Below are 23,176 nucleotides of genomic sequence, written 5' to 3'. Positions count from 1 at the left end.
TATTTTATTTTTTGTCTTTTTTTTTTTTTTGCCATTTCTTGGGCCGCTCCTGCAGCAAATGAGGTTCCCAGGCTAGGGGTTCAATTGGAGCTGTAGCCACCGGCCTACATCATAGCTCACAGCAACACTGGATCCTTAACCCACTGAGCTAGGCCAGGGATTGAACCCTCAACCTCATCGTTCCCAGTAGGACTCGTTAACCACTGAGCCACAATGGGAACTCCCTGAATACTATTTTAAAAATTGAAGTAGCGTTGTGTTTAGGTGTACAACAAAATGATTCAGTTATATATATTTTTTCATATTTTCTAATATGTTATTACAACATACTGACTATAGTTCCCTTTGCTATATAGTAGGTCATTGTTGTTTATTAAAATCTGTTTCCTTCTACTTTTTATTTTTTTTTAATTTTTGTCTTTTTGCTATTTCTTGGGCCGCTCCCGTGGCATATGGAGGTTCCCAAGCTAGGGGTCGAGTCGGAGCTGTAGCTGCCAGCCTATGCCAGAGCCACAGCAACGCAGGATCCGAGCCGCGTCTGCGACCTACACCACAGCTCACAGCAACGCCGGATCGTTAACCCACTGAGCAAGGGCAGGGATTGAACCTGCAACCTCATGGTTCCTAGTCAGATTGGTTAACCACTGCGCCACGACGGGAACTCCCCTTCTATTTTTAAAATGCAGTTAGTATGGAGTTCCTGTCATGGCTCGGTGGTTAACAAACCCAACTAAGATCCATGAGGATGCAGGTTCGATCCCTGGCCTCTCTCAGTGGGTTAAGGAGCCGGCGCTGCCATGAGCTGTGGTGTGGTGTAGGTTGGCAGCTAGAGCTCCAATGCGACACCTAGCCTGGGAACTTCCATGTGCTGCAGGTGTGGCCCTAAAAAGCAAAATAAAATAAAATGTGGTTAATAGAAATTTAATTGCATTTGTGGCTTGTATCTGTGACTCACATTATACGTCTTTTGCATAGCACTGGTCTAAACTCTCAGCTTCTGGGCCTTATTCATTTACTTTAATCAGCCAACATTTATTATGTATATAATATGAGCCAGGAACTCTAAAAAAGGCTGGTAATAGATATGAATAATAAGACTTCTGACCTCTCTGCGGTCCCACTTAGCAGGGGAAGGACATTTTAAAAGTAATAAACAATATATCAAATGCTATTAAAGATTAGGAATAATGTACTATGGAATCTTAAAAGAAGCAAGTTCACCATTTCTTAAAGAATAAGTAGAACATTTTCTAGTCACTGGCATGGTGGACAATTTAGGAGCTCCCCACACAGAGGGCAGGGGGGTATGAAGACTCAGGGAGAGGGAAGAACCTGTTTGGGGAGTCCGGTGTAGATTAGAGAGGCCAAGACAAGCTGCCTCTGGGGGAGGGGACAGACAGGACCTCAGTGGCAGATGGGGGTGGAAAAAGGGAACCTGGCATGCCCTGCCAAGTGCAGATGTACCTTGTAGATAAGAGATTTGTATTTCAGAGATACCACTGCAGCAGTATGATGGAGGGTGGGTAGAGGGATTGATGTTGGGGAGGAGGAGAGAGAGATGAAGGCAGACAGACCAGCAGGACATCTATTGCATTAATGAAGACGATGGTAATACAAACTTGAGAAAACGGGACAGGTTTCAGAAATACTTAAGAAGGTAGGATCTGTGGGTCATTGGGATTTACTGGGCATAAAAGGTGAAGAAAAAGGAACAAGCTTATGAACCTTGGTGACTATCGATGAGGTGAGAGAAATACTAGATGCTCACTAAAAATGTTCAAAGTCGGAAGTATCCTTAAAGAATGACAACTGAGTTGAGTGGCTGGACTTAAATGAAAATTGCAGAGTTCCCGTTATGGCTCAGTGGTTAATGAATCCGACTAGGAACCATGACGTTGCGGGTTCGATCCCTGGCCTTGCTCAGTGGGTTAAGGATCCGGTGTTGCCGTGAGCTGTGGTGTAGGTTGCAGATGCTGCTCCGATCCTGCGTTGCTGTGGCTGTGGTTTGGGCTGGCGGCTACAGCTCCCATTGGACCCCTAGCCTGGGAACCTCCATATGCTGTGAGAGCGGCCCAAAAAAATGGCAAAAAGACCAAAAAACCCCCCAAAACAAAAAACAAACCAAAAAAAAAAATCAAAAAAAGGAAATTGCTTCCCAAAGGGAGCAGATGCTAAGTGCCCATGTCAGTCAAGTACCCGCTTTAGGGGTTCCTGTTCGGGGTACGAGTGGGGGTGAGACAGATAGCTAAGAGTTCAAGGAGAAGAGGGGGGATATTTGGGAATCAGAAAAGACTTTTTCGAAAGCTAGGCCTTGAGCTAAATTGTGAAGGGCAGATGGTAGAGGAGAAGGGCTATTTCTGATAAGAGGGGAGAACTGAAATAGATACAGTGCATGAGATTTTAAAGCCAAGAATAAGGAATCAGCAAGATGTGCGGCGAGGATGGCCTGACTGGTGTGGAGGGTTGATGTTGCGAAGAATGGCAGAGGACGTTGGAGAGACGGCTGGGATCATATTGCAAAGGGACCCCACAGGCAGCAGGGAGCCATGACAAGATTTTAAGCAAAGGAACGGACAACATGACATGAAGTGCGGTTACTCTAGAAAAACCCCATTAGAAGGATGGTGTAGGCAGTTCGGCTTGACATACTTTTACTAAACCCAGTAAATGTCAAATATTCTTCCAGGCCCTGGAGACTTCAAAATAAGAGAGAACTCATCTCTTCCTCAAGACTTGCAACCTCCTGAGGGTAAGCTGAGAACAAGATAAGTTAGGATCCTCTTAGTTCATCTAACGTTTTTGAAGCAGTGAGGGTTAGGTCAGGGTCTCGGCAGTGAAAATGGAGAGGAAACATCTGAAAGGAAAGTCGGACGACCTTTGTGCATGTAATACAAGCCCTTTACTTACTAGGTCCTTAGCTGCTTTTGCCCCAGTTTGTTTTTATTTTTCCCTGTTTATTCCCTTGTTCTTCCTTTCTACCCTCTTCTCTGTAGCCAAAGGCCCTTACTGAACATTGGCAAATCAAATAATATCCTATTTAAACACACTGTCTTACTCTGAGTCTTGCGTATTTTCTGCTCTGAGTAGGCTTGACATTATTTCCATTCAGTGTTTCCATCTCTGAACAATCAACTACATATATTACCACAGAATTAGTTAAAGTTCACATAGGCTGGTGCATTTTCATTAAATGAAAAAAAATAAAGGCATTACTAGAAAACAGTCTGCCAGATAGGCACAGAGTTAAAAACATATGGTCCATAACCTGCTGAGCCCCAACAGGAACTCCTTGGGTGAACCTCTTAAATGTAAATCGCATCATGTCACTCTTTTCCTTCTTATTTAGTAAGATTCTAAATCCTTAATCTTAGTCCATTAGATTCTGTATGATCTGCCTTTGAGGTCATCTACAATTATTTCCCTTTTCTCAACTCCACCTCCATGTGGCTTCTTTACTGTTCCCAGAATATTCTAAATACTTTCCCACCCCAGACCTTCCTGGTTGCCTCAGGCTGGAAATCTCCTCCCAAAACAGCTGTGTGATGCGCTCCACCACTTTCTGCAAATCTCTACTTAAAATCTGTCTTGGAGTTCCCGTCGTGGCGCAGTGGTTAACGAATCTGACTAGGAACCATGAGGTTGCGGGTTCGGTCCCTGCCCTTGCTCAGTGGGTTAACGATCCGGCGTTGCCGTGAGCTGTGGTGTAGGTTGCAGACGCGGCTCGGATCCTGCGTTGCTGTGGCTCTGGCGTAGGCTGGTGGCTACAGCTCCGATTCGACCCCTAGCCTGGGAACCTCCATATGCCGCGGGAGCAGCCCAAGAAATAGCAACAACAACAACAAAAAGACAAAAAAAAAAATCTGTCTTAATACTGAGTCCTTCTCTGACCACCTGGCATTCCCTACCTCCCTTTATCGTGTGTCAGTTGTCTTAAAAGCATGTACTCCATAAGATACATCTATTGCCACTGGAATTTACCATTTACTGTCTGCCCCTCTGACTGACATTGGAGGCTCCTCAGGAAGAAGGTCTGATTGTTTTTTTCCTCTATTCCCAGCACTTGGAATGCTGGCTAGCATGTTGCTGATTTTTGTTGTTGTTGTTGTCATACCCACAGCATGTGAAAGTTTCCTGGCCAGGGATGAAACCTGAGCCACTGCAGCGACAATGCTGCATCCTTCACCATTAGGCCACCAGGAAACTCCAACAAAGATTTCTTGAATGAGCTGGCTGATTGGGAGTTATAGGACTTTAGTGGAGCAGAGGACATGGCATAAATTGGGAGGAATAAGACAATCAGAGAATGATTCTTTAAGCAAGTAATGTTTGGGCTGAGATGCCAATCATTCAAATCATTCTTACAGAGTTTAACTACATGCTAGGCACTATTCTAGGATCAGGAATGTAGTCATGAAGGCAGACGAATCCCTATTCTTGTGGAACTTACAGTGTAGTGGGAGCAAGGACAAGAAGCGAGCTAAAAGTGAGTAAACAAGAAAAATATCCACCCTTGACACATGCTATACACCGGGATGATGTAAAAGCGAGCACACATAAGTGGTTACTTTAGATTGGGTCATTAGGAAGCTTCTCTAAGAAGTGACATTTCAGTGGAGACTTGAAGGATGGTAAGAAAGTACCCACGTGAAGAAGAAGGAGTGAGCATTCCTACAGAAAGAAGAGCCAGGGCAAAATCCTTACATGGGGATGAGTTTGCAGTTCAACAAACCAAATGGTGGTCACACAGCTGAAGAGAAGAGGGTGAGGAAAGGAGGGACATGACCTACGATCAGACAGGAAGAGTGACTGGGAAGCAGGGGAAGAACCAGACCGAAAAGCACTGTAGGAGGTGAGGGCAGTGAAGGCAAGAAGGCATGAGACAGATGCGCATGTCTGAATATTTTGAGGAAATGCATTTTTCCTGGGTCCAGTGCATGGGTAAACTGGTGTTTCCATGAAGCTTTGGGCACGTTTTGCTGAAGCTGAGAGAGAGCCATCTCACTAGTAATCAGCCTCGGACAGATCTATAATCAACCTATCAGAAAAGATTATACTAAATAAGCATATTCTTAGATTTAGATACTATATACTTGAGCTTAGAAGACGGGAAGTAAATGCAACTTCACCTGTTTTATTCTAAACACAACCTCAGAGGGGTAAGCTGTCACCAGCCCCATTTTAGACACTGAACTGAAGGACCAGTGGACAGGTTAAGTTACTCACAGTCAGGAGCTGGGGTTCAATTCCATGTCATACTTTACTCAGTGCTGTTTCTGCCACTGTCTAGTGGCTCACAGACTGATTCAATACTGCTTGGAATGATCTTTGCCATCAATTTATTCTACAGACCTTGACTCTTACAGTTTTCCTTTGGCCTTATCTGTCCTGTGCCTACTTATAATTTTACAAAATATTTCTTTTTCCCCCCTCAACTAATCCTCATCAATACCATGTTTTAGTGCTGTAGCTCAACCTTCTACTGACAAAAGTGAGGCAAACCCAAACACACACAAACAGGGGATTAATATTCTTGGACACATTTCTTTACAGTAACTGAATCCCTAAGGAATGTCAACGTCTTTGGTAATCTTGACATATCACAATTTTTATAATAGCTGAGACCTTGTTATCAGCGGAAACAGATTCCTTGAAGAAGGCAGTGCTGACTTCACAACAAGGAATGTAAGTTCATAATTTTTCAAGTAAAACAGTGACTTATGAGTAACTATTCAACATGTGTCATAATGGCTTGATGCCAACCGATACTGTGCATTGAGATTGAAGTCATTTTGAGTCTGTTACTTTAGATCTCATACTAAAAGGCCTTAATGAAATATTTACAGTTGACCCTTGAATAACACAGACTTGAACTGTGTAAGTCCACCCACGTGTGCATGTTTTTCAATAGTAAATACTACAGTACGAAATGATCTATGGTTGGCTGAACCTGCAAAAATGGAGGGCCTATAGATACAGAGGGATGACTACAAGGTTATATGTGGATTTTCAACTGTGCAGAGGTTCAGCACACTAACCCACACCATAGTTCAAGGGTCAACTGCATTCAGGAGGAAACAAACGAGGGGAAATGTTCTTCCATTAACAATGGCACATTTTGCACTCTTCCGCCACAAACCTCTGGTCCATTTTCCTCACTGAACAATGTAAACAGGTAGTTATGTTAACACTGGAGAGTTAAGAGGTTCATTGCAAAGGAAGGTGAGAAACTTTGACTAAATGCTGCTATCTGTTGCAGGAACCAATTCAAAATGTTTTGGATGTCTTAAGATATGCCCAGTGTCTTCGAGTACCTTTCTGTTAGGTGACCAAATCAATGAGGTCTACAAATGCCAGAATGACACACATAGTTACTGTCTCTTGAAAGGCTACTTTTTTTTTTTTTTTGTGAATGGTAAATCCCAACATATTTGGGAAAAAGGATATTCTACAATGTGAATAAAAACTAAAAGTTAAGATAGAAGGCTAGGTCTGGCCAAGCTGCTAAAAAGAAACATTTGTGAGAAAGTTGGCCCCAATTTTAAGATGGAGAATATTTCTAGAGACACTAGCTTAAAGGCAGGTGCCCAGAAACCTTCCCCTTTCTGATATTAGTGGAGATTATTAATGACTAAATAGTTCATTTCCATTTCTGATGTCTCTTTTCACCAGAAAATGAAATGAAATGAAGGAAATGCTTAAAAAAATGAATTTGGGGTCAGGTAGGGGGCTCAGAACTTGTCTTTTCTAACATTCAAGTTGTGACAAGACACAAATACTAGCTATTTAATTGACATAATTAGATATTAGTTATTTAATTGACATAATTAAACATGAAATTTATATCAGAGTTACCTGAAATTCTAATCCATAGTTTTCTCTGCAGAATTCTCTCAGTTTAGGATACACATTTTCTCTTAGTGCCTGTCTTTCTGCTCCCGTGTCTGTGGTAGAAAAGCAAACACACAGAAAGTGAGTTATGTCCATATATGTACATATTTCTAGACAAAAAGCTTACAAATAAATATTAACATTAATATCAAGTTGGGGTGCTGCATTGTGAAGTGATGGGCTATCTGCCGGAGGGGACTTGCTCTCAACAGAGCAGGGGACCTGAGACCCTCTACCAAGAATGCAGGATGGATGGGAGCCCCTCTCTAAGTTCTGTGGGTGCTGGTAGATCTGGAAATTAGCAGTTAATTCTTCACACCCACATAGGCCCTCACTTGGAGCCTGTACATAGCCACAACCACACCGTCTTTGGAAGAAGTAGAAGGAAAAGTTGTAGGACTCTCAGCTATTTCATCCTCATTAAGTGTAAACAACACACGCACACACTGATTAGTTCTTTATTTTCCCCAAATGCCCAGACTTTCATTATTTCCTAAAGTATTCAGAAATAATACTACTTTTACAAGATTCAGTCCAGCTTCTATGCAATCGGCACAACAGGAGAGAGAAACTGTGGAAGCCAACATCCCAAATAGCAGATTCCTCACATGGTAGACTGGCCTGGCCAGTGGCTTAACATCTTCCACCCTGGGTTTAGGGACCTGTTACATCAGAGAGGGGATTGTTTTACATGTGCCACAGTGTGTAAAAGCTTTGAAATAAATATATGTGTATATACACATGAATGTATATCTATAGGTATGTAATATATATGTGTGTAAATATATGTATATGTGTGTGTGTATATGTATATACATACATATATATATATTTTGGCCATGTCTGTGACAATGGTGGATTCTTAACCCACTGAGCCATCAGAGAATTCTAATATATATATATATATATATATATATATACACACACACACAAACATATATATAACACGTCATTAAAAAATATAACAGAGAACCTAAAACCAGAAGTGGTGCAGAATATGTATGTATTTGATGCTGAATGTTTTGCACAGAAAGGGATTCCAGAGCCACCTGTGCTGAACGATGAGCTGCTTCAATGATAACGCTGCTGTAAGATGCTTACAGGCTGTTCCTCACTGAACTAACTTAAGAGGAGAAGCAGAGCTTTTTAAAAATTAGGTTAATGTGTTATCTCACATAAAGTACCTTTTGCTAAATGTACCTCAATCCCAGCCGTAACTAGGAAACATCTGCATACCACACTTATTCCTAAGGAACCAATTTGAAAGACTGTCCTTGTTATTCTCAAGCACATCTGTCCATACAAATTCAACCATATGCCATGTTGACCTACTCTCCTTTCCTACTGTTTTCAAGCCTGCTTTGAGATGTAAACAACCAACCTCCAGGGTCTGAGATGCAGAAGCAGCCTGACAGAGGGATAGGAACCCGTGTTTACATGGGAGCCAAAGATTCAACACCAGATCTTCCAGGTTACCCTGGGATTCAAACAAGAAGGGTCTTTTCCCACCACAGATCCCACAGGGACCGAATCCACGGCAAGAGGAGGAGCGTCACCTGAGCAGCGCCCGAGTGCCGTGACAGCACTTGGAGGCAGTGGACTAAGCTTTTACATGATTTATATAATTTTGGGATCAGATGGCCATCCTCCCTCACCCCATTTTACAGGCTGAAAACACAAACTTCTCAGTAAAGCTGATAACATTCAATCTCTCTAAAAGGGGCTACAGATGTTTAAAACCCAAATAACAAAGACACTTTAAAAATGAAGACATGCTACCAGATGCGGAATTTGGGAACAGATTAAACAAAGATTATTGGTAAGATATTCTAAAAAAAATAATATTCAAGTAATATGAAAAAATTATGATGAGCAGAAACTTCTTTAAAAATATTTTAACTCTGGAGTTCCCATCGTGGCGCAGTGGTTAACGAATCCGACTAGGAACCATGAGGTTGCGGGTTCGGTCCCTGCCCTTGCTCAGTGGGTTAACGATCCAGCGTTGCCGTGAGCTGTGGTGTAGGTTACAGACGCGGCTCGGATCCCGCGTTGCTGTGGCTCTGGCGTAGGCCGGTGGCTACAGCTCCGATTCAACCCCTAGCCTGGGAACCTCCATATGCTGCGGGAGCGGCCCAAGAAATAGCAACAACAACAAAATAAATAAATAAATAAATAAATAAGACAAAAAAAAAAAATAAATTGCTCTAAAAAAAAAAAATATTTTAACTCTTATTACTGGGTACTGAAACCTGAATGTGCAATAGGAGGCTAAGACAGAAATACAGTATAACATTTACTGGGTGCTTACTGTAGACTAGTATTGTGCTAAATATTTCTGTGTGTTATTTCCTTAGTCACTTCTGTCAATGACCCTATGAAAGAAGTAAAATTATTCACTTTTTTTTTTTAAATAAGTGGAGACAAATATAAAGGAGTTAAGAGTCATGCCTGAGGTCGTATGACCATTAAGTTGGAGAACTTGGATTTGACTCTAGCAAGCCAAATGCTATCCTTTGTTCTAGCTGTGGAAAATAAGCAACTGTGCAAAGAATCAGTCTTTGAAAATGATGAATAATGTCCACAAACGGTTAAAGGATGTTGGGGTCCTAGTATTTATGAAACAAACAAATCTGAGTTATCCGTGACTGATTTTTCCCTTTCTGTAATACACCCCCCCCAACAGCCAACCCATTAATAAGTTATCTTGCTCCATCTGCCCAAACACATCCTAATTTACTTCTTTGCATCTCTGGTACAAGACCAAGCTCATCTCTCATCTGGACTCTATCCTTCTATTTCCACACTTGCCCCCCCTCAATTCATTCTCCACGAAGGGAGCAGTGAGACTGATCTTGTAAAAATGTAAATTGGATCACATCCCTCTCTTCAGCAGCTCTTTATGGAACTAGGAATGAAATCCACATTCCTTACTTTCAATCTTCTCTCCCTCATCTCTTCCCACTTGCCCTGTTCAGGTCACCCCAGCAGCAATGGTGTTCATTTGGTTCCTGGACTACATTCTCACTGGCGGCCTTTGCTCTAGCCGTGACTTCCTCCTGGTATGCTTAGTCCTGTGATCACCTCATGGCATCTCCTGCCATTCAAAAGTGTCAGCTTTAATGCACCTCCTCAGGGAGGCCTTCTGAACCCTCCAGCTACAGAACCACTATCACACCACCTTATTTTTATATTTTTTGTCTTTCTGCCATTTTTAGGGCCGCTCCCACGGCATATGGAGGTTCCCAGTTTAGAGGTCTAATCAGAGCTGTAGCCGCCGGCCTACACCAGAGCCACAGCAACACGGGATCCGAACCTCGTCTGTGACCTACACCACAGCTCATGGCAATGCTGGATCCTTAAACCACTGAGCGAGGCCAGGGATCGAGCCCATAACCTTGTGGTTCCTAGTCAGATTCATTAACCACTGAGCCACAACGGGAACTCCATACCACCTTCTTTAAATCCTTTGCATACTTGAGAGTTCAGAAACGAATCCAACTAGGAACCATGAGGTTTCGGGTTTGATCCCTGGCCTTGCTCAGTGGGTTAAAGATCCGGCGTTGCTGTGAGCTGTGGTGTAGGCCACAGATGTGGCTTGGATCTGGCGTTGCGGTGGCTCTGGCGTAAGCTGGCGGCTACAGTTCTGATTAGACTTTTAGCCTAGGAACCTCCATAAGCTGCAGGTGTGGCCCTAAAAGGACAAAAGACAAAAAAAAATTTTTTTCCTACTCTTCATCACTACTGATGACGTTTGTTTACTCTCTGTCTCTGTCACTACCATGTGAGCTGAGACTCAGAACTTTCTTCCTTCTCTTTTGTGGCTGCATTCCCAGGGATTCAAGTCACCCACACATGCACCAGCGATAAAAATGAGCTGAAAGGCAATGCTGCTCTGCAATTATCTCCAGAAAGAGAAAGGCTTCCTACATTACAATATGTCAATGGTTGGGTAGAGAATCAAGACTGTGAAATTCTGGGAAATATATGATAGGGTTAGGAAGTTGGCTTCATGAAGTAAGTGAATGAACCCAACTGCTGATTTCTGGTTTCTATGTTTCTGGTAAAATAGTAATATATTTTATCAAATTATGCTGAACCTTTTTTAAAAATGTGAGGAAAGTGTATGACAGGCATTCTGTTATTATATTACAAAAATGACTCAGATTTTCCCATATTTGTGTTAATGCAGGATGATTGGCTCTGGAAATGGAAAAGTAATTAAAATAGAATGGATTAATTATGATGGGTGACAGATAAGCCGGCTTAATTATATGAAAAACCTGATTCATACTGACAGCAAACCTGGATGGTTGGCAATTAAAAAAAACACTAGAATGTCCTGGATAGGAAAAGTTAAGTCACAGAATGTCACATATAAAAAGGGACTTCTTAAAAAAGAGTAGATCAAGACAAGGTATGTCATCATTTATTCTTTACAGTCATTTCATCCATTTGCATCTGCCCAGCTCTCAATGCTTTGAAAAGATGCATTAACACTCTGGCAGCACCAGTAGGTTTTTGAAGAGTTGCTTTCTAAATAATTCCTCTATGATTTCTGAGTTAATGATGGTGTCTGTGCAGTATCTGAATTATCGACACAAAGAACATTACTTAGGGGAGAATTATCAGTCAATATCATTATATCCCACTTCGAGTAGGGTTTAGAATTCCAACTTTTTATTAAAAATAAGAGTGCCAAATATGCACACTATTGTACATGGAATGGACGGTCAACAGGGATCTCTACCCAATATTATGGGATAACCTGTATGGGAGAAGACTCGGAAAAGAATGGATATGTGTCTGTGTATAACTGAATCACTTTGTTGTATAGCAGAAATTATTACAACATTGTAAATCAATGACATTCCAATAAAACTTGAAAAAATAAGAGTGCCCAAATGACCATGTTGGATTGGAACCTCTTACTGCCCCTGCCTTACCCAAACTGCAGAGCATGGACATCAGTCAGTTCCTTCTTGGCATCTCAGAAAACATAGTTAGGATCCACTCCCAGCTGTCATTCCAGTCTGGCTTCCCAAGTCTCTGTATGTTTGCTGTTGCCTGGATTCTTCCTTTCTATCTGGCCCCTTAGCCAGTGAATCATGTGGACATTCTACCTCATTTTTTTGTTGCTGTTTGGTTTGATTTCTTGTTTGGGAGCTTCCCAGAGCTGCCTCTTCTCCATGCTCTCCAAGTCCTCTGCATGCCTGACCAGCTACACTCACCATTCCTTATTTTAATATTACCAAATCCTGTCAGTTTTATCATAAACATCTTTTTAATTTGGCTGCTTTTTTTTTTTGGCTCCCCTCTATTTTTGTACCATCTCTCAACCCTTAAGAGTCCAAGAGCCTCCTACTTGATTGATTTGTTATCTGCCTCCCCTCATAGTCTTATGCTCTACAGAGATAAATTCTAAGACAAAAGTGAAAACTAGTTTGCTCATTAAAGACCTTGGTTGGCATCTGGTGGCCCAGAGGATAAAGGCCAGAATGTTTAGCAGGTGTAAATGCAACCCTGACCTAAGTTCCATCTTCTACGGCTCTTTACCATGTGCCCTCCAGGGTATTTTCAGATATTACTTGCACCTGAGCCTTGTCTTTACACATACTGCTTTCCATGCTTAGAATTCCTATCTGTTGTATCCCCTTTGCTCGGCAGACTCCAACCCTCCTGAGTCCCAGGCAAAGGCAGCATAGTTTGTAAATTCTTACTAGTCAGAGATAGGTATGCCCTGCTCACCCCTCTGTAACAGCATGAAATCAGTATTGTACTTTATTATGATTATTTATTTTTAGTTTTGTTTCCCCATTCTATTTGTGAATTCATAGAAGACAGGGACTTCCTCATATATCTTTATAGCACAGAAATTAGAGCAGATCGCAGTACATGGCTAGTACCCAATAAATGAGCAAGTAGATGCTATTATAGTTAAAATAGTAATTAAACCCAACTAAAGAATTAATTTATCTCCATAAAGCCAAAATAAATTAAAATCCACTGTCATTTTTAAGTAACAGTTGACTCTGTGGACAGCATTAATAGCAATGTGTGAATCCGGGGAGATGTCACGAAATGTATGACAGAGTGTAGCACAGTGAGGAGCAGATTTAGCAAATACTCTTCCCAACAAGCAGTAATGAAACTGGACAAAACTGATTATCACAACATTGTAAATCAACTATACCTCTATAAAACTTAAAAAAAATGGAAAAAAAAAGCAAAGCCAGAAAAAAACTGGACAAAATTGTCAAAATAAGCATTTATTTTTTATTTTTTTAGCTTTTTAGGGCCATACCCGCTGCATGTGGAGGTTCCCAAGCTGGGGATTGAATTGGAGCTAGAGCTGCCGGCCTACACCAGAGCCACAGCAACTTGGAATCTGAGCCACTTCTGCAACCTACACCAGAACTCATGGCAACGCTGGATCCTTAACCCACTGAGGGAGGCCAGGGATCGAACCCGCAACCTCATGTTTCCCAGTCGGATTTGTTTCTGCTGCACCACGATGGGAACGCCTCAAAATAAGCATTTTAATGTAAATCAACCAAAGACATGAAACAAAGTGGGAGGGGATTGTTAATAAAAAACAACTGAACTTTGGGTAAGAACAGTGGGAGTCAATGAAATTTTTGCCTGGAGTCTCTCCCATCCCCCCTTAACTATTCCCTCTCCCAGACCCCACATCAGAGAGGGTCTTGCTGAGCACATCAGTTCCATCCTTGCCAAAGAGGACTCACTTGATTTGGAGTTGAGCATGGGAAAACTCCACGTCCATCAGTGTTGTTAGTAGCAGTAGTGGCCTCAGAAGCAGACAAATGGGGAAGCCCAGTGATTCACCTAACCTGTAGCTTCACTCAAATTTATCAAGGAGATTAAGGAAATAATTTAGCCATAGAAAGCCTTGATAATGATAAGCTCTCTGCAAATTCCTGGCTAAGGAGGGCTACCCATCAACATAAGAAAGATTGAAAGCTATCAACATGCTCCTGGCTGACTTTGAGCCATGTATATGGATGGTGGAAATATAAAAAGGTTCAGTGTAAAGCAACAGTTGGGACAGACTTAAACACTAGCTAAACTTTGCATGTGTTCTCCAACCCACACAGATCCAGTGGTAGAGAGGGGAAGACTTACTCCTGGCTTGTCAAAAGTTAAGAAATGCAACTAAAGCAGTGGTTAGAAAAACACCTGTATTTTTAAACACCTACAGGGAAATGAAATGCCTAATATTGGTAACTTAGGCTTCAACCTTAAGAAACTAGAAAAAGATGAAAGAAAGCAAACATATGTATGGCCAATAGGAGAAAAGATGCTCACCATCACTAATTACCAGGGAAATGCAAATCAAAACCAAAGTGAAATATAATCTCACACTTGTCAAAATGGTTATTATTAAAAAGACAATACATAACTGAAGGCAAGGATGAAAAAGAGGCCCTTGTGCACTGTTGGTAGGAATGTAAATTGGTGTAGCCACTATGGAAACACTATGGAGATTCCTCAAAGAATTATAAATAGAACAACCAAGTGACCCAGCAATTTCTCTCTGGGGTATTCAACCAAAAACACTAATTAGAAGGGATAATGCCCTCCTATGCTCATTGCAGCATTATCAGCAATAGCCACGATATTGGAGCCACCTAAATGTGCCCATTCATAGATGAATCGATAAAGAAGACACAGACAGACAGGAATATTATTCAGCCTTTTAAAAACTAAAATCTTGCCATTTGTAACAACATGGATGGACCTATAAGGTACTATGCTAAATGAATTAAGTCAAACAGATAAAGACAAACATTGTCTATGATTTCACTTATATATGGAATCTAGAGAACAAAACAGATGAATAAACATAACAAACAGACTTAAGGATAGATAACAAACGGGTGATTACCAGAGGTTGGGGCAGGAAGAAAGAGGTGAGTGACATTAAGAGGTGCAAACTTTTTGTGGCAAAATAAATGAGTCATGGGTATGAATGTATGGTGTGGGGAGTATAGTCAATAACTAAATATCTTTGTGGTGACATATCATAGCTAGACTTATTGTGGTTATCATTTTGAAATGTGCAGAAAAAAATCACTATGCTGTGTAAGGGGAACTAACAGTGTTGAAGGTCAATTATACTTCAAAAACAAACAAACATACAAACTCATAGAAAAAGAGATCAGATTTGTGGTTACCAGAGGTGGGGGTGGTGGCAGAGGGGAATTGGATGAAGGCAGTCAGACACTTTAAGTTGTACTCCAGAGTTTAGGTTATAAGTAATAGAGATGTGATGTCCAATATGATAAATATATTTTAACACTGCTGTATGTTATATAAAAGTTGTTAAGAGAGGAGTTCCCATCGTGGCGCAGTGGTTAACGAATCCGACTAGGAACCATGAGGTTGCGGGTTCGGTCCCTGCCCTTGCTCAGTGGGTTTTAAGGATCTGGCGTTGCCGTGAGCTGTGGTGTAGGTTGCAGACGCGGCTCGGATCCCGTGTTGCTGTGGCTCTGGCGTAGGCCGGTGGCTACAGCTCCGATTGGACCCCTAGCCTGGGAACCTCCACATGCCGCGGGAGCAGCCCAAGAAATAGCAAAAAGACCAAAAAAAAAAAAAAAAAAAAAAGTTAAGAGAATAAATCTTAAGAGTTCTCATCACACACACAAATTGTTTGATATCTTTAGTTTTGTATCTATTTACTATATGATGGATATTCACTAAATTTAGTATCATAATCACTTCAAGATCATTATGCGGTACACCTTAAACTTATACTGTGCTGTATGGTCAATTATATGTCAATGAAATTGGGAAGAAAAAAAGAGACTAGAAAAAGAAGAGAGAACTTCAAAGTAAGCTGAACGAAGAAAACAGAAAAGAGGAAAAAAAAAAACCTAAAAAACCCAGAGAATCAATAAAGCCACAAGTTGGTTCTCTAAATGATCAATACAATTTACAAACTTTCAGTTAGGTTGATTAAAGAGAAAAAGAAGACAATTATCATAATTAGGAATGAAAGAGGAGCAATATGACACACTGATGCTACAGAATTTTAAAAATTATAAGGGTGTATATATACTATGTACAATAATTATTTCTAACAAATTAGAAAACCTGAGTAAAATGAACTAATTCAAAAATAGAAATGACTGAAACTGAATCAAGGAAAAGAAAATATGAAGAGATCTATAAAAAGTTAAAAATTTCAAATTATTTATTAAAAATCTTTCCAAAGAAAATCACCAGCTCAGAGTATTTAACTGATAAATTATATCAATATTTAAAGAAACAATCCCTTACACTTTTAGAAAATAGAGAAGGAACACTTCTCAACTTATTCTTTGCTATGTTATCTTAAAGCTGACAATGACATCAAAAGAAAAAAGACAAACAAAACCTTACATACCAATACATATCCCTCATGAACCCTGAGGCAAAAATCCTTAACAAAATACTAGCAAACTGAGTCCAGCAACATATATACCATCACCAAATGGGGTATATTATAAAAATGAAATTCTTAAAAAGGTACAATCTTACAAGACTAAACCAGGAAGAAAGAGAAAAGATGAATGGACCAATAAAAAATACTGAAATTGAAACTGTGATTAAAAAAATTCCAACAGGAGTTCCCAGTGTGGTGCAGTGGAAACAAATCAGACTAGTATCCATGAGGATGTGGGTTTGATCCCTGGCCTTGCTCAGTGGGTCAGGGATCTGGTGTTGCTATGAACTGTGGTGTAAGTTGCAGATGCGGCATGGATCCCGAGTTGCTGTGGCTGTGGTATAGGCTTACAGCTGTAGCTCCATTTTGACCCCTAGCCTGGGAACTTCCAAGTGCTGTGGGTATGGCCCTAAAAAGCAAAACAAAACAAAACTTCCAACAAACAAAAGTCCAGGACCAGATGGCTTCACAGGTGAATTCTATCTAACATCTAGAGAAGAGTTAACACCTATCCTATTGAAACTCTTCCAAAAATTGCAAAGGAAGGAACACTCTCAAACTCATTCTATGAGGCCACCATCACCCCTGATACCAAAACCAGAGATACCACAAAAAAAAGAATATTACAGGCCAATATTGCTGATAAAGACAGATGCAAAAATCCTCAACAAAATACTAGCAAACTGAAACCAGCAATACATTAAAAGAATCATACACCACATCAGAGATGCAGGGATATTTCAATATCTGCAAATCAATCAGTGTGATACACCATTGTGTAATGAAGAATAAAATGATATGATCATATCAATAGATGCAGAAAAAGCTTTCGACAAAATCCAACACCCATTTATGATAAAAATCCTCCAAAAATTGGCAAAGAGGGAACCTACCTCAACATAATAAAGGCCACATATGACAAACCCATAGCTAACATCATTCTCAACAGTGTAAAGCTGAATGAATTCCCACTAAGCTCAGGAACAAGACAAAGATGTCTGCTCTCATCACTTTTATTCAACATAGTTTTGGAAGTCCTAGCCACAGCAATCAGAGGAGAAAAATAAATAAAAGGAATCCAAATTGGAAAGGAAGGAGTAAAACTGTCACTGTTTGCAGATGACATGACATTTTCTATACATAGAAAATCCTAAAGATGCTACCAGAAAACTGTTAGAGCTCATCATTGAACTTGGTAAAGTGGCAGGATACAAAATTAATACACAGAAATCTATTGCATTTCTATATACTAACAATGAAAGATCAGAAAAAGAAATTAGGGAAACAATCTTACTTACTATCACATCAAAAAGAATAAAATACCTAGAAATAAACCTACACAAAGAGACAAAAGCCTATATTCTGAAAACTATAAGATGCTAATGAAAGAAATCAAAGATGACACAAACAGATTGAAAGATATACCATGATCTTGGAATGTAAGAATAAACTTGTCAAAAGTTTACCCAAGGCAATCCCTATCAAATTACCAAAGGCATTTTTTCACAGAACTAGAACAACAAAAAAAATTAAAAAATTGTATGGAAACACAAAAGACCCCAAATACCCAAAGCAATCCTGAGAAAGAATGGAGCTGGAGGAATCAGTCTCCCTGACTTTAGATTACATTACAAAGCTACAGTCATCAAAACAGTGTGGTACTGAAACAAAAACAGAAACAGAGATCAATGGAACAGGATAGAAAACACAGAAATAAACCCACACATCTATGGTCAACTAATCGATGACAAAGGAGGCAAGAATATGTGATGGAGAGGAGATAGCCTCTCTAATAAATGGTGCTGGGAAAACTGGACAGCTACATGTAAAAGAATGAAATTAGAATACTCTCTAACGCCATTCACAAAAATAAACTCAGGATGGATTAAAGACCTAAATGTAAGACTGGATAGTATAAAACTCTTAGAGGAAAACAGGCTGAATACTCTCTGACATAAACTGCAGCCATATCTTTTCAGATCTACACCCTAGAGTAATGAAAATACAAACAAAACCAAGAAATGGGACCTAATTAAACTTAAAAGTTTTTGTACAGCCAAGAAAACCATAAACAAAGACAACCCACAGAATGAGGGAAATATTTGCAAATGAAGTAACTCACAAGGGATTAATCTCCAAAATATAAAAACATCTCCTGAAGCTCAATGTCAAAGAAACAACTCAATCAAAAGATGGGCAGATCTAAACAGACATCTCTCCAAAGAAGACATACAGATGGCCAAAAAAACATATGAAAATATGCTTAACATCACTATTGGAGATATGTAAATCAAGAATACTTTGAGGTGCCGCCTTACACCAGCCATAATGGCCACAATCAAAATAAATGCTGGAGAGAGTGCAGAGAAAAGGGAACCCTCTTACACTGTTGGAAATGCAAATTGGTGCAACCACTATGAAGAACAATATGGAGGTTCCTCAGAAAACTGAAAATAGAACTACCATATGATCAAGCAATCCCACTCCTGGACATCTATCTGGAGAAAACTATAGTTCAAAGAGATACATTCAGCCCAATGTTCACTGCAGCACTATTTATAATAAAGGCTAAATTTACAGCCAAGACGTGGAAGCAACCTGAATGTCCATCAACAGAGAAATGGATAAAGAAAATGTGGTACATATATACAATGGAATATTAATCAGCCATAAAGAAGCATGAAATAATACCATTTATAGTAACATGGATGGACCTAGAAATTATCATACTAAGTGAAGTCAGATAGTGAAAGAAAAACATCACATGCTATCACTTATATGTGGAATCAGAAGGAAGGATACAAATGAGCTTATTTGCAGAACAAACAGACTCGTAGACTTTGAAAATCTTATGGTTACCAAAGGGAACAGGTGTAGGGGGGAGGTCTCGAGGTTTGGGAGTGGCATATGCACACTGTTATATTAAATGATTGGCCCACGGGGACCTGCTATGTAGCACAGGGAAGTCTACCCAATATTCTGCGATAATCTATCTACATGGGAAAAGAATCTGAAAGAGAATGGATATGTGTGTATGTATAACTGAGTCCTTTTGCTGTACCGCAGAAATTATGACGACATTGTAAATCAACTATACTTCAATAAAACTTTAAAAAATGAAAAAAATCCACTCATTGATACACTAAATTATTGATGAGAAACAAGACAATAGAGATGACCCAAGATACCTTTAGAAATTACAAATATTTAAATTAAAACTCAATGGAGGGAGTTCCTGTTGTGGCGCAGCAAAAACAAATCTGACTAGGATCCATGAGTATATGGGTTTGATCCCTGGCCTTGCTCAGTGGTTAAGGATCTGGCATTGCCGTGAGCTGTGGTATAGGTCGCAGACATGGCTTGGATCCCTAGTTGTTGTGGCTCTGGCGTAGACCGGCAGCTGTAGCTCCAATTTGACCCCTATCCTGGGACCCTCCATAGGTGGTGGGGTGCAGCCCTAAAAAGCAGAAAGCAGAAAACAAGCAAAACAACCTCAATAGAATAAAAAGCTGAAAAAGATTAAGTGAACAGAATGACACATGTGGATAACTTATCTGGGATGTAGTAAAGAGACAAAGAAATGAAAAATATGACAGGTTAGTAGAAATAGATAATATACTAAAATTTAGCATTCATCTTTCAAGTTCTAGAAGGATGGACAAGAGAGATCAGAAGCAGGCAGTACTTGAATAAATAATGGCTAGGTATTTTCTCAGATCTGTTGAAAGATTCCAGAGTTTAGATTCAGGAAGGCGAACAAACTTCAGCCATGATAAATATTAGAATCCCATATAAATATAGAAATTCCATTTCTTAGTGAAAATAAACACTAAGAGCAAGAGAAAAATCTTAAAAACAGCCAGAGGAAGAGAAAGATTATCAACAACATAAAAACAAATATATTTTTTCAACTGACATGGCATCACCAATAGAAGCCAAAAGATTGTGTAATATTATCTTCACTATGCTGAGAGAGGAATAAATGATCAGCCTAGAATAAACAACAGTTATCTTTCAAAAAAAGTCCAAAAGAGAATATTTTTAGAAAAGCAAGGAGTTACTGCCTTTTTTTTCATTTTATTGAGACATACTTGACACACAACACTGTACAGGTTTAGGGTGCAGAGGATAATGATTTGACTTATATACATCATGATATCACAGTAAGTTTAATGAGTACCCATCAGCTCATATAGACACAAAATTAAATAGAAAAAAATTGTGTGGGTGTGATGAGAACTCTTAGGATTCACTTTATCTTTCATATATAAAGGCATCAATTATATTTACCATGTTGCATATTATCTCTCTAGTATTTATCTTAGAAGTTTGTACATTTTGACTATCTTTATCCATCACCCTCCCCTACCTCTGATAACCACAAATGTGATCTCTTTTTCTATGAATTTGTTTTTGCAGTGTAACGGACTCATAACACTACATTAGTTTCTGTTACACAACATAGTGAATTTTTCTCTGTTTCAAAATGATCACCATGATAAGCCTAATTATGTCACCATACAAAGGTATTACATAGTTACTGACTATTCCCTACACTGTGCATTTCATAACTGTGACTCATTTATTAACTGGAAGTTTGTACCTCTTAATCTCTCTCACCCATTTCTTTCCTCCCCCTATATCCCTCCTCTTGGTGAATACCTGTTTTTTCTCTGTTTATTTATAAGTCTGCTTCTGTTTTGTTATGTTCATTTGTTTCTCATATGCCACATGTAGGTGAAATCATACAGTATTTGTTTTTGTCTGACTGGTCTTAATTACAATAATACTCTCTAGGTCCATCGATGTTGTTGCAAATGGCAAGATTTCATTCTTTTTTATGGCTGAGTAATATTCCATTGTGAGGACTATACACACAACACATACATGCGTGTGCACATGCACACACACACATCTTTATCCATTCATCTACTGATGGGTACTTGGGTTGTTTCCATTATCTTGGCAATGGTAAATAAATAATGCTCCAATGAGTACAGGGGTGCATGTATCTTTCTGAATTAGTGTTTTAATTTTCTTTGGATAAATACTCAGGAGTGAAACTGCTGGATAACGTTGTCTATTTTTAATTTTTTGAGGACTCTCCATACTGTTCTGCACATGGCAGCACCAATTTACACTCCAACCTACAGCAAGAGGGTTCCCTTTTCTTCACATCCTCACTGACACTTGTTTTCATTTTGAGAATATTCATTGTGACTGGTGTGGAGTGGTATCTCATTGTGGTTTTGGCTTGCATTTCCTTGATGTTTAATGATGTTTAATCATGTTCCTATTGGCCATATGTATGTCTGCTCTGGAAAAATGACTATTCTGATCCTCTTCCCAATTTTTCCCCAACAAGTTGTTATTTCTGATGTTGAATGTAGAAGTTCTTTGTATATTTTGGATATTAACCCCTTATCAGATACTTTGTTTGCAAATTTCTTTTCCCATGCTATAAGGTGGCCTTTTCATTTTATTAACAGTTTCTTTTGCTGTGCAAAAGCTTTTTAGTTTGATTAGGTCCCCTTGGTTTATTTTTGCTTTTGTTTCCTTTACCTTAGGAGACATATCCCCCCAAAATATTACTGAGACTGACTGATAACAAAGTTTACTGCCTACATTTTTTTTCGTTCTATGTTTATAGCTTCAGGCCTTGCATTTAATTTTTTAATCCATTTTGAATTTATTTTTGTCCATGGTATGAGAGAGTAGTTCAGTTTGATTATTTTACATATAGCTGTCTAGTTTACCCAGCACCATTTTTATCGAAAAGACTGTCTTTTTCCCCCACTGTATATTCTTCCCCCCTTTGTTGTAGATTAATTGCCTATATAATTGTTGGTTTATTTCTGTGCTCTCTATTCTGTACCTTATTTCTTTAGAAGGAAATTTTAAAGAATATATTTCAAGTAGAAGAAAAATTGTCCTAAATGTATAGTTTGAGTTGCAAGAAGTACCTCTGTGCAAAGAAACTGGTGAATATACAGCTAAGTCTAAAAACAAATTAGTTGCTACATCAAGCTAAAAATCTTCTGCACAGCAAAGGAAACCATCAACAAAAGAATATTTGCAAATCATATGTCCAATAAGAGGTTAATATCCAAAATATACAAATAGCCCATACAGCTCAACAATGAAAAAAATCTGATTAAAAAATAGGCAGAGGGTCTGAATAGACATTTTTCCAAAGAGGACATGCAGATGGCCAACAGGCACATGAAAAGCTGCTCAACATCACTAGCCATCAGGGAAATGAAGATCAGATCACAATGAGTTATCATCTCACACCTGTCAGAATGGCTTTTGTCAAGATGACAAGAAAATATGTGAGTGTTGGTGAGGATGTGTAGAAAAAGTAAACCCCATGCACTGCAGGTGGGAATGTAAATTGACACAGCCACTATGGAAACCAATATGAAAGTTCCTCAAAAAATTAAAAATAGAACTGACATATGACCCAGCAATTCCACTTCTGGGCATATGTCCAAAGAAAACAATAGAATATTGTACATATAAAATAATGTTGTATGTCATTATAATAAAAAACTAGTTGCATAAAATACTGTTTCGGGGTTAAGATAGAATTAAAAAATCTTAGATAAAACTAGCATGATGAGAATGAAAATCTTAGTTCATTTTTTTAGAGAATAATATTTTGAGTAGCTTTGTTCTTTGTTCAGCCTGCTTGCTAAAATTGCTAAGGTAGCCAATAAATTGGATATTAATGTTACAACCATGCATATAGTTGAAGAAACTTAAATATTTCTTTGTCCTTTGTTATATCAAAGTACTTTTCAAAAATAATTCATATTTATTTCAAAATGATTCAGTAAATGAAAT

At 39.2% G+C, this 23,176-nt stretch overlaps 1 protein-coding gene across 1 annotated transcript in view; it reads right to left on the bottom strand.

Annotated features, from left to right (window-relative positions):
• The window catches only part of NWD2 (NACHT and WD repeat domain containing 2), a 209,464-nt gene that overhangs the window by 121,448 nt on the left and 64,840 nt on the right, over positions 1–23,176 (bottom strand). Inside the window, exon 2 of the mRNA XM_003128911.6 lies at positions 6,853–6,941. Within this exon, the coding sequence (XP_003128959.3) occupies positions 6,853–6,941 (89 nt within the window). The remainder of the gene's footprint in view (positions 1–6,852; positions 6,942–23,176) is intronic.

The sequence above is a fragment of the Sus scrofa genome, chromosome 8 (genome assembly GCF_000003025.6).
Source record: "Sus scrofa isolate TJ Tabasco breed Duroc chromosome 8, Sscrofa11.1, whole genome shotgun sequence".
Classification (NCBI taxonomy): Eukaryota; Metazoa; Chordata; class Mammalia; order Artiodactyla; family Suidae; genus Sus; species Sus scrofa.
The sequence above is the reverse complement of the archived record's forward strand: the minus strand, read 5'-3'. Positions and strand labels throughout refer to the sequence as shown.